The following is a 12,412-nucleotide window of genomic DNA, read 5'->3' as shown; positions in this document are numbered from 1 at the left end:
TCTATAGACTATTCAATAAAAAGAGAGACAAGAATCCAAACCATCTGTGAATTTACTGGCAATGTCCTATTTCTCATACCTATTCAGGTAGTTCAGAGCCGACTCTAATTTAATGATATCTGAGCATTGCAGCCTCTCTAGTATGCTCAACAGATAAACCCCAGTACATCCGTCACTTTATTTTATTCCGCCTAAGGTTTGATTACATGATAACACAGAAAATTTGAAGCCGACTATGTGAAACAGCACCTTTAAAAGACAAAACATTTTTTTAATGTAACGTTTTCTGTAATATTGTAGCCCACCCACTATTCCCATTCGTCAAGTGATTCTTTCTTCTATGACCTAAGATCTCAGACTAAAGAAGAGTTGATTGAAATCGAGTGTATGAAGTCAGGAAGCACCGCCATTAAGGTAAACCCGCATGATTTGTATGTTATCCTTTGATCACTGGGGAAAAAAAACGGGACACCCCCCTAAAATCCTATTTTACTAGGAAACGTGTAATTTTTGTTGTTTGCTACACTTTTAGAAAAACTCATATTATGTGGTTATAACAGGGCTATAGAATCTGCTGGTGCTGTATACATGAATGTAGTGCAATGCCGCATTCATTCGCTTACGCAATCACCTTTTGTCATTTCATATCCAAGGGTACTTGGATACAAACAGGAAAGGACAAAGCACAATTCACCTTAAAAAACAACATTTTATTATACTAAAATGGTTTACAGACATCTGCCAACAAATATTATTGCAGTTAGAGGTATTTAACCAAGGTTGTGCTTGATATCATAAAAGCACGTGCTTTAAATGTCGGGGGTAATCGTTCCGCACAAGCTGTGTACGACTTTCAATTAACATTGCAACTTGCTTGCTTCCTTACACACATTTTACGTACATTAATGACAAATCACAACAATACATTTGGATCCATATGTATTTGGAAAACATAGTCTGAAGCAGAGAGTCTGAGGTACATTCGTGGAGTGTGTGAAAAGAATTTTCTTACATCTGGAACTGTCAAACGTTACATTCACAATAAACGTGTGTAATGAACAAAAGCAAATACCATGTAACCAAATGGATCATTTTAATACAATATAGTTTTTCAAAGGGTAGTTATGCTATTATGACCCCAAAAAAAGAATTCCTAACTTCTAAGCCACTAATTGCAATATATGGTCCACTCACTGGGATTTCAAATGGTTGCTTTACAAATCTCTTGCCATAACATGCACTTAACTGTCATTCCCCAATATAGTTATAATTTAAAATATGAATAACATGTAATATTAAATAACTATTTAAAGGGGCATTATCAATTACAATTCTACCTGCTGCTACTACTAGGCTGGATCCTGATTGAATATCAGTTCTCAAAATGTAATTCTTACCCCATGGATATTTTACATTTTATTAGTGTATTAATGAAGTACAGTAGCTTAATTCCAATCCGAAGGAGAGGCCTCTGAAGTCCCATAAACTAGAGGGATTTACTTCTTTTTGTTTCTTATAATGTTCCGATAAACTGTATCACCTTTAGCTTAAGACTACATGCTAGACCAAATACGGATATATTTACCTTTCTTATAAGTTATCAGGTAAGCATCTAGCCTGTACATTGTTGTTAATATGTCCAAGACCGTAATACTCCATTGTTGAAATGGTTTAAAAAAAAAACAAAAAAACATTTTAATTTTAAACAAATTGTTTTGTGCCTCAGGATACTTAAATGAAAAGATTTCTTTTGTACAATGTCCATGCCTAGCATATTTTATTCCATTGTGATTAAAAAAGAGAGGAATAACTAAAATATTACTCCTATTCTGAAAATGCCATGACCAGGCATTTTTAGATTATATTTAAATACAGAGGCGGCAATCACTCAAAATACTTTTGGTGGCAAGAAAAAGTAAATGAACCCTCTGGAATTATCTTGTTTTCTGCATTAATTGTTCATTAAGCGTGATCCGATCTACATATGTCACAAGTATAGACAAACACAAAAACAATACTTGTTTATGCCTTTATTGAACACATATTAAACATTCACAGTGCTGGTGGGAAAAAAGTCGACCCTTAGATTTAGTAAATGTTCGAACCTCCTTTTGCAGCAATAACCTCAAACAAGAGCTTCCAGTAGATGCAACTCAGCCATATCCCTAGGATGTCTGGTGTGAACGACTCTCCAACGGGTTAAGGTCTGAGCTCCGACTGGGCCACTCCAAAATGCCGATTTTTCTTTTTTTTAACCATTCTGTAGCAGATTTACTTTGATTTTTAGGGTCATTGTCTTGCTGCATCACTCAATCTCTAGAGTTTCCGCTGGTGGGCAGCCATCCCGACATTATCCTGTATGATACCTTGATAGACCTGGGAATTGTCTCTTCTGATGGTAAGCTTTCTAGTCCCCAAGGTAGCAAAGCACCCTAACACAAGATGCTCCCTCCGCCATTGGGATGATGTTTTCATGTGGGTGCCTTTTTTACGCCATGTGCAGTGCTGAGTGTTCTTCCCAAATAATTCAACCTTAGTTTCATGAGATCACAAAACATTTCCCTAGTAGCGTTGTAGGGTGTCAAAGTGCTCTGTGGCAAACACAGCTATGTTAAACTGCAGAGCGCTGGCTTTCTCCGTGTTGTCGTTCCATGGACTCCATGCACGTTCAATGTCTTGCATGTGGTTGACTCACAAACAGGAATGTTAACCAGTCCCAATGATACCTTCAAGTCTTTAGCCATTACTCTAGAGTTCTTGTTTTCCATGTTGACCATTCTGCGTTGTACCCTTGGAGTCGTGGTTGGTTGCCCACTTCTAGGAAGAGTAGCTACAGAACTAAATTCTCTCCACTTGTAACCCTTTCCAGCTTTATGCAAATCAACAATTCTTGATTGTAGGCATTCAGAGACTCTTTGTGGGGAATGGTTCACATCAGCAGTTGTTGATGTGAACCATTAGCTTTGCTGACGCCTGCCTGCCATTAGCTTTTGTTAAAGTGATTGGCCTAAAGGTTCACATACATTTTCCAACCCACACTATGAATGTTTGAATAGTGTGTTCAATATGGACAAATGCAGTAATTTGTATGTTATTAGTTAACAGATTGTGTTTGTTCATTATTGTAACTAATTGTAAAGAAGATCACATACTATTTTAAGATACATTTATACATAAATGCTGCTAATTCCAGAGGGCTCAGTTACTTTTTCTTGATGTATTAGCAAAACTATTTTTAACATTAAAAAGGAAAGAACTGCAACCCCTCTCTTCTTGTTTGTAAAACATTTTAAAGCAGCACATAGTATAGGACTTGCTTATCCTATAACCAGAGAAAACAGCTTTTTTAAACAATTTGAACAAGATTCCCCAAGGGATGGCAGATACAGATGATAACATTGGCCTACAAAACATCAGATAATTATTGGCAATTTCTGTTGTGTATAGTTTCCCTTTAAGTTGTGGGAGGTTTGTCCAACATCTGACTATTCTTTCAATACTCAGCCTATGATTACATGGCAAGAAAAATAAAATATCCCCCACTTTGCAACACAGGCTTTGAAACAGAGAAAAGTATTTAGAATTTGCATATTAAAAGTTAATTTTAAATTATTCTATAACCTTTTTAAAAAGCATGAATCATGACATTGTGCAAACATATTATGTGTAGGAAAAGCTTACCATAATGTCACTAAATGTACTAGCAATTCATATACAATTTATATTTTGTCTTTCCAAAAGGTCCCTCACTAGTTTTTCTAAAGAAAACAGATGCTCGTCTGCATCTTCCGGTACAAGACTCCTAAGTGAATTTGCAAGTTCAAACAGGTATTCTGTGTTTTTTCCACTGGGTCCGACCGCACTAAAAATCTGTTCTGCGATGTCTTCTAATGGAGCTGGGCCGAGGTAGTTGGGATTTTCACAGGTTCCAATATACAGCAGTACATTGAATGGTTTTATCGAAGGGTCTTTTGGATAAAAGACAACAGTCGTAGTCCGGTAGCCGCCTTTCTCTCTGAAATCAAGGTACGCCTTCACTTCTTCCTCCTTTCCTTCTGGTAACCTGTATGCGACACCCCACACACAGCCCTGAAGAGAAATAAGTGCAGAGATTAGAACACGCCGACTTATTTGTTTTATATTTTCCCATATATTTCGAAGTGCTACACAATGGGTAAACATGGCAAAAGAAGTACCGTATTTGCTCGATTATAAGACGAGGTTTTTTTCAGAGCAAATGCTCTGAAAAATACCCCTCGTCTTCTAATCGGGGTCGTCTTCTAATCAGACCTCAAATAGAGGTCTGATTATGAGACTAAGATCCAGATCCCCCGCACCGCTGCAGGGGACCTGGATCCTCCTGTCTCCCCCCCCATTTAACACCCTCCCCCCACACACTTACCGGTGCTTCCTGCTGTATTGCCGGGGCAGCGGGTTGACGTCTACGCGATCCGCGTAGACAACGTCCGCTGCAGCCGGAAGGAGGTGCGGGGAACTCTGATCTCTGACAGCCGGGGAAGGTATGCGTGACGGACGCAGACAAACCCCCGCTGCCAACTCCACCTCCTTCCGGCTGCAGCGGAAGGAGACATCAACCCGCTGCCCCGGCAATACAGCAGGAAATTGGAAGCACCGGTAAGTGTGTGTGTGTTAAATGGGGGCATAGGGCATTTCTGGAATGCCCTATACCCCTATATGCCACTCTGGCACTTAGGGGGTTAAAAGGCATATTATGGGGCAGAGTGGCATATAGGGAGGTATAAGGCATTCAGGAGGCAGAGTGGCGTTAAGGGGGCATTTAATAGAGCACTCTGCCTCCTGAAATGCCTTATACCTCCCTATATGCCACTCTGCCCCATAATATGCCTTTTAACCCCCTAAATGCCAGAGTGACATATAGGGGTATAAGGCATTTCTGGAGGCAGAGTGCTCTATACAATGCCTTTTAACTCCCTTAATGCCACTCTGCCTCCTGGAATGCCTTATACCTCCCTATATGCCACTCTGCCCCATAATATGCATTTTAACCCCCTAAATGCCAGAATGGGATATAGGGGTATAAGGCATTTCTGGAGGCAGAGTGGCACATAGGGGGTCAAAAGGCATACCATGGGGCACAGTGGCATATGGAGGGTTAAAAGGCATATCATGGGCCACAGTGCCATATTGGTGTGGCAAGCCTGGGGGCAGATGTGCATAACTGGGGGACAGGTTGGAAAATACAAGGAAATAAAAACAAAAAAAATATTTTTCTCAATCATAGCTTTTATTTAAAAAAAATAGTTTACATGAATTAACATTTACTGGTAAAACTTTTTTCCTTTAGGGTCATCTTATTCAGGCTTTTTCTTTTTTTCTTAAGTTAATATTCAGATTTTGGGGGGTCGTCTTATACTCAGGGTCGTCTTATAATCGAGCAAATACGGTATATAACAATCCGACTTACAGAAACAAGAGGTAAGGAGGGCCCTGCTCAGATGAGCTTACAATCTAATCTTATGTACTAAAACATACATACATGACCTCTGCACGTTTCTATGGAAATTGACAATTTAATCTACATTTCAGTGGAAAGTTTACTGGCGACATGCTTTAAATCACTCAGCAGTTTGTCTCCAGCTCCCATTGTGGGTCAGCAATAACTCTGCAATAAACAGGTTCATTCACCCTGTAAAATACTCGATTCAGTGAGCGAGAGGAGACCTAACAAAAACTCACTGATTTAACTATATAGCATACAGGGCCAGCCAAGCTCTTCCTGCAGGAGAAGCTCACTGGGCTGGGGTCTTTATAACATATAGCAAAGTCAAAAAGTTCAAAGGACAACTTTGGACAACCAATTTTTAAGAAAATTAAAAAGGAGTAAGTTTGCAGTTTGTGGGCAAATGTCATAGTATTCTAGAGATATTTTGCTATGTGAAAGGCTTCTACTTTAACTCTGTCTGGCCAGACCAGGATACCCAACAACAAAAAAAAGCATAGAAGGCAAATCAGATTCCCCGATTGCTGATAAATTAATAATGACCAATAGGTACAAAAGACGGAGAAGGTTCTGACCAAACCTTAGGCTTGGAGCCCTCCAGCCACACAAGTGCCTCTTAATAGAATCCAGAGAAGCTTTGAAAGCCTGATTTGGGATAAAATGCAGACAGTCCCACTGATTCAGCTTCTTAGCAAGCAAGATAGCCCTGAAAAATTAGATTGCACTCACCAGTATTGGGGTATTCTGACATAGCGGTGACAGAACCCCCCCCAATATTTATGCCTCAGATAGGCATTATTTGAATGGTACTCACTGAGCATACACTCTGTTTTGTGTACAAATAGGATATTTTACTCGGAGACACCAAGAAGTTGCTGTGGATGTCTCATCTGCTCACATGTCACTCAAATAGGCAAAATGTACAGAAGCAGATAAAAGCGTTTATAAATAAATATAAATAAAAAAGCCCCGCGGTTTGCTGCCCGAGTTACAATCGAGGCTTAAATGCGACAAAAGAAGTACATGAAAAAACACACTGAATACAGGACAGGATAATGGTTTGATAACCGTAATGAACTGTAAAGCGCACTTACCAGAAAACGTCAGAACAACCCATAAAAGCATCAAATGACTTGGACTGCATTTCCGTGATGTGTTTATCCCTACAGATCATGCTGTGGCTTTGGATGCGATGTTTGTGAAACTGCCGCCCATAGTGTGTCTGGCTGCATTTTGACATAAGCTACGTCTTTGTTTCCAGCTGTGTCACGCGCTCATATGATTTTCCGATCAGGACAGCAAGGTAAAAACTGCATCTTGCAACACTCTGCTGGGAAACCGTTCTTTGACCTGTCGATACCTGGTGACACTTGATCGGCTTCTCCTTTTAAAAGACCAGATCAACTGGATAAACTTGGTAAATCCACAGAAAAAGGAATCATTTTCTTTGGCTTAACTTCCTTTTCTAAGAGGAAGGTTTTGTCAGATTCACCAATTTTACCTTTTTTCAGAAGGGATGTCCTCTAGCTCAGGATAATCAAATCCCGAATTAGAGGCTTGAGGAGCTTGATGCATGATGATAGCCGAGTTTGGGGCTGAGACAGAAGCATATCAACTGTAGATAGCATCTCTTCCACCACTGGGCATGTTTGCATTTCAGCTTTGTTGGACCATCCTCAACAGAGGGAACCTCAGCATTGTCAGGAGCTAACACACCTGTATAAAATACTCACCAATGAATATACAGGATTTAGCATAAACAAAGATAAACCACAAATTGGAAGGGGTCCATTGAGCAAGATGCAACAGAATCACAATTAAATCCCAACAAACATCAGCATTGGAAAGCATAGATCTTACCATGACTGAAGCTGCTTGTTTAAATAGCCCACCAAACAAAATGGAGGCTGAAAGGAGGCGTTGGACCACAAAAGTGACGATTCTAAGGCTACTTCTGGGTTGCGGCCTGAAAACAAGGCACACCTCACTAATACATACCACCACACACCTAGCAACCAAACAAAGCCGCAAAACTTTACTGTCTGAAAATTGAAATTTCAAAATTAAACTAGAAGACCACAGGGTGCTGCTGATTTGGGATTTAAAAAAAAATAAAAAAAAATGTAAAAAAAGTGTTTACCTCTGGATCTTCAACAAGTGTCACAACTCTTCCAGGCTACAAAAGAAAAAAGGGATTAATTGTTAAAAAGTGGGAAAAAAACCCCCCCAAACATCCTGTTGCCATCATCATTTTAATATTTAATTTTGATATCACAGTACTTGTTAGGGTGTCAATTCTTATTTTTGTTGAATTAAAGGAAGGCGATAAGTTATCAAAAAAAATATGCATATCAATGTCCTTGTCTGTTTAAGTACATGAAATATATCCTATGTATTACTTAGATATATATGTTTATGCTGTATCCCATATAGTAAATAGTGTATAGGATACAGCATAAACATTTGCATAACAATTATATGTGGAAGGTTTTGGCGGATTGCCCAAGCAAAAAAAATACATTTATAAAAAGCCGCACCAAGGCAAACATACAGTGACACATCAGTGTCCGTTCCATACCCCTATGCTGCTGGATGCTTCTGTAATCTATTGTCTCCATATAGCGTTTGTTGTACTATTTAGTATTTTATCAGTGATGCTTGCAACTGTACAGCACATATATTTCAGTAACTGAGTCAGCGGCTTCTGCGGTTTTGTCCCTTAACCCTTTGAATGGTACACAGCACAATACCACATTCCCCAATATATATGTTTTATTTTACTTATTTCCTAGAATCTATTTGAATAATTGGCATTTTGATTTGAAGTGATCTCAATGGAGCATAACTTCTTCTCAGGGCTCCACCGTATGTATTTCCAACCCCCTGGATTCTGTAACACTCTATAAATAAAATGTAATGAGTCTTGCGTTGTGTACAAAAAGATGTGGGTGATATCTGTCTTTCATTTCTCGTTAGATCATTCTTGCCATTCCTTGATCATCTCCACAACTTGTTTAATTGACCTTCCTACCACTCCATTGCATCTTCTATTCCTAGAAATACATTCTTATGTACAGCTATCAATTACTCGCATAATTAGAACATATTTGCCCTGCCTAGTTTTTAGGGAGAAGATTATGTAACCAAGTTTTCACCAACACTAACATGCATCCTTGGTATACCCTGCTTCAGTGCTCCTTTTGCAGGGTGCATTGCTTCACTGTTGAGTGCTGGTATATGACGTCATGTCCTGGCTCGCGGCATCAATCGTCGGCAAACAGTGGTAGTGAACACTAAAGCAGAGGTCCGAGGGACAGACCTCATGCTCCCTTCATTTTGTGGAGATTTTAGAAGGAGATCCATGATCTTCCCAACTGTCTGGTATTAGCTGCCTGGTATTAAAACCGGCCCTCATGGCACCCGTGTGCAGCGCCTTAGCATGGCACTACCAACAACTGTAGCTGTGCATATGTATATGTGCTGGCATCTTATGGCCCAGCCGGACACCATGACTATAGCTATAAAGAATCAGCTCAGTGTGGTGTTTGAGCAGGGAACATCACATGACTGATAACAATGGCCACCTCCAGGTCTGCAGATAAAGGAAGTTTATTTGAACAAATGGAAATAAAACCAGTTTTTGTCAATGCTAACCTGCATACAGCACTGCTCAAGGACACGGGACTGTCCCTTTAGATCTTTAGCAATAACAACTCTCAAGGTCATTGCCTCTAATATCACAGATGGTACAGCAGCATTAATACTATACTCTATATCTAACCTCTCCGTGATAATCAAATATTGGCTCACAAATTTGGTAAGAAAATCGGAAAGAAAATGAAACAAGTTAATAACACTTGGTTAAATTCACTAAAGTTTCTGCTTCTTGACTTCATTATACATGCGAGTCTACTCACAAAAAGGAGAGCTTGCAGGAGAGCTGTGATTTCATCTCGCTTACAACCTGGCTTCAACCATTCTATGCATTATACAGGACTATCTTAACTCTTCTCGTTGGAGAAACCTGCCAGTGTGGCCCTTAATGATAAATAATGACGTTGAAACCAAAAAACTCTCTCTTTAGTAAATAGACGCCGTTATGCACGCCCCCAGTTATAGCCTACTGTAGGAAGAGCTTGGCTGGCCCAGTATAATGAATTAGTCAAACTAGTGACGTTTCTTCAAAATATCCTTGAATTAAGCATTATTCGGGGCTGACATATCCTTTCCTCCTGGAGGAACCTGCCAATGTTGGCCCTTCATGGTGAATAATGACGTTGGGGAACTGAAACACAACATTAATGAAAACTCTCCCTTTAGCGAATAGACAAATAACTGGTGTTTAGCTAACAACTGAAGTCATGCACATCTCTGTGCTTCGTTCATGATGATGTTTCTTCCTCCATCAAGTGTCCTTAATGCCAAATTCATTACTGCAGCAGCATGAAGCCCATTAGCTTCGGTCATCAAAACCTGCTCAATAAGGCAACACATGATCTCCGAACTGTTAAGTCTCAAGGTGCTATGGAGTTCCGAGTACCCCGCTGGACCCACTGTGTCACGGCTGGCGGTGGTATGAAAGTGGAGCCAGTCTCTAGCAATTAAGAATACGACTTACTAGTCACAAACTCATCACATCATTATATATTGATTATTTTATTCACGTAACTTGTCAAATGCTAATTAGAATGCATGTCTTAGATTAGTTAGAGAAGTAAATGGACATACAAAATTCCCCATCCGGTTGGAACATTCCAGGATTACGATCTGCAGGATGACAGTTTTCACTACAAAAGCTATTCTGCTGTTGGCCAGAGCTTTATCCCGGGTGACTCCAATCTGTTACCAACAAATGCGGGGGTATTTACTAATATAGGGGAAGAATAAGCCGTAAATGACTCATCTCCAGATCGCCGAGTCCCACAGCCCCATTCCCACTACCCCCAGCACTCACCTTGCCCGGGACCCCCCGGTGGTCGGTGCTTCCCTGCCAGAACCTCCTGCTGTAACACGTGATGTAGCCCACCAGCTTCTCCTCGTATGGAAAGTCCACCTTCCAGATCAAGGACCCATAGCCGAAAACCCACATGGTCCCAGTAAAAGTCGTCAGGTAGCCAGTAGCCTCCCAATGCTGACTTCGTAGCTTGTTTGCCGGCCGGCCGGCAATGGGCAGGACTACCCATCTCACCTGTCACTACGCCACGCCCACAAAAGCCACCGACCAATGATCACCAAGCAGCATCACGGGAAATGAGCGGTGACATTTCTGCCTCTAACCCCGTTGCGTAAGTCACTTTTTTTCCTCAAACGAACTTTATATAGATATAACACGATGGTAAAAGAACAAAATGGCGGAAGCCGGCGAAGCGCTTATGGTTTTCTTAACGAAATCACTACGAGCTTGAATGACAGTTGTTTTTTTTGCTACAATAAGCCTGTTAGAAAAGAATACGTTATTTCCTACCGATAGAAGATAATCTAAATGTTGTTTGTGGGCGTGGGTCGCCGCATCACGTGATTGGAGGTGTCCCTTGACAGCGTGGGAGGATGCATGAGGTAGGACTGGGGTATTTGGCTGACATCATTGACTGAGTCGAATAACATGGGGTGGAAAGTAATCTAGGCATTCAGAGGGAAATGCAGCGGCTGTAGGGAATCCAAATATAATTTAGCAGACGTTTACACGGTTTTCGGATTAACGTGAAATGGTGTTCGGTTGGCTTTGTTTTGGTATTTCTGTCATGTAGGAAACGTTTGCCTCTCTTCTGCAGGATTGGATGGGATTATGTATTTGTTGAGACAACCAGTCAACACATTGGCACTTTGATGCAGTGCTTTCGCTATCTATTTACAATTAATGAATGTTAAAACAGCCTCCCTATATGCTTTAGCATAAACCCGATCGATGCACCTTTTTTCTTCACTGTCATTCAGTAAATCCACCGTCACTCCTCAAAATGTACAACTCAAGAGTTACTCAAAAGTCCATTCTTTCAAAGCATATAATGAAACTTGCCGGACTATTTTCCATGAAGGCCAGCAGACAACCATAGTAGGCTTCCTGCTCCATGCAATGATTGCTGCCTTGTCAATGAACTTCTCCTGCAAAGACATGTTGAGCAGACATAAAGCATAGGGATAACACAGGGCCAAAATGTTCAACTGTCCTATGATTTCACACAGAAACTATTTTCGGGACACATTTTTTGCGGTCCTGCTGAACAACTGGTTACAGGGGAGATTCTTTGAACTCCCTAACAAGCCTACTTATGCTATTAAGGTTGTGTTGAGTCAGCACAGCCTCCATAGACTGAATTAAAATGCACTCTAGTAACATAGTAACATAGTTCATAAGGTTGAAAAAAGACCAAAGTCCATCAAGTTCAACCTATATACATATTGTGTCCCTACTGTGTTGATCCAGAGGAAGGCAAAAAACCCTTATGAAGCAGATGCCAATTGCCCCATACCAGGGGGAAAATTCCTTCCCGACTCCAAATATGGCAATCAGAATAAATCCCTGGATCAACGTTCTGTCCCTATTAATCTAATATCGATAACTTGTAATATTATTGCTTTCAAGAAACACGTCCAGGCGCCTTTTGAACTCTTTTATTGAGTTTACCATCACCACTTCCTCTGGCAGAGAGTTCCATAATCTCACCGCTCTTACTGTAAAGAACCCCCGTCTGTGCTGGTGTAGAAACCTTCTTTCCTCCAGCCGTAGAGGATGTCCCCTTGTTATAGATACAGTCCTGGGTATAAATAGGTCCTGGGAGTGATCTCTGTACTGTCCCCTTATATATTTATACATAGTTATTAAGTCCCCCCTAAGCCGTCTTTTTTCCAAACTAAATAACCCCAATTCTGATAATCTTTCTGGGTACTGTAGTCCTCCCATTCCCCTTATTACTCTGGTTGCCCGTCTTT

The 12,412-nt window shown here is 40.5% G+C and overlaps 1 protein-coding gene across 1 annotated transcript; it reads right to left on the bottom strand.

Moving 5' to 3' along the window:
- Positions 1 to 3,708: 3,708 nt before the first annotated feature.
- Positions 3,709 to 10,571, bottom strand: LOC149303179 (putative glutathione-specific gamma-glutamylcyclotransferase 2). The gene is made up of 3 exons (XM_089481642.1): positions 10,437 to 10,571; positions 7,623 to 7,658; positions 3,709 to 4,089 (listed from the first exon to the last, which is right to left on the bottom strand). Exons 1-3 carry the CDS (start codon positions 10,569 to 10,571, stop codon positions 3,709 to 3,711), a joined length of 552 nt encoding a protein of 183 aa, XP_089337768.1.
- Between the last annotated feature and the right edge of the window lie 1,841 nt (positions 10,572 to 12,412).

This window comes from Sceloporus occidentalis, unplaced genomic scaffold (genome assembly GCF_023333645.1).
Source record: "Sceloporus occidentalis isolate IW3139 unplaced genomic scaffold, rSceOcc1.0.p SCAF_15, whole genome shotgun sequence".
In the NCBI taxonomy this organism is placed as follows: domain Eukaryota; kingdom Metazoa; phylum Chordata; class Lepidosauria; order Squamata; family Phrynosomatidae; genus Sceloporus; species Sceloporus occidentalis.
The sequence above is the reverse complement of the archived record's forward strand: the minus strand, read 5'-3'. Positions and strand labels throughout refer to the sequence as shown.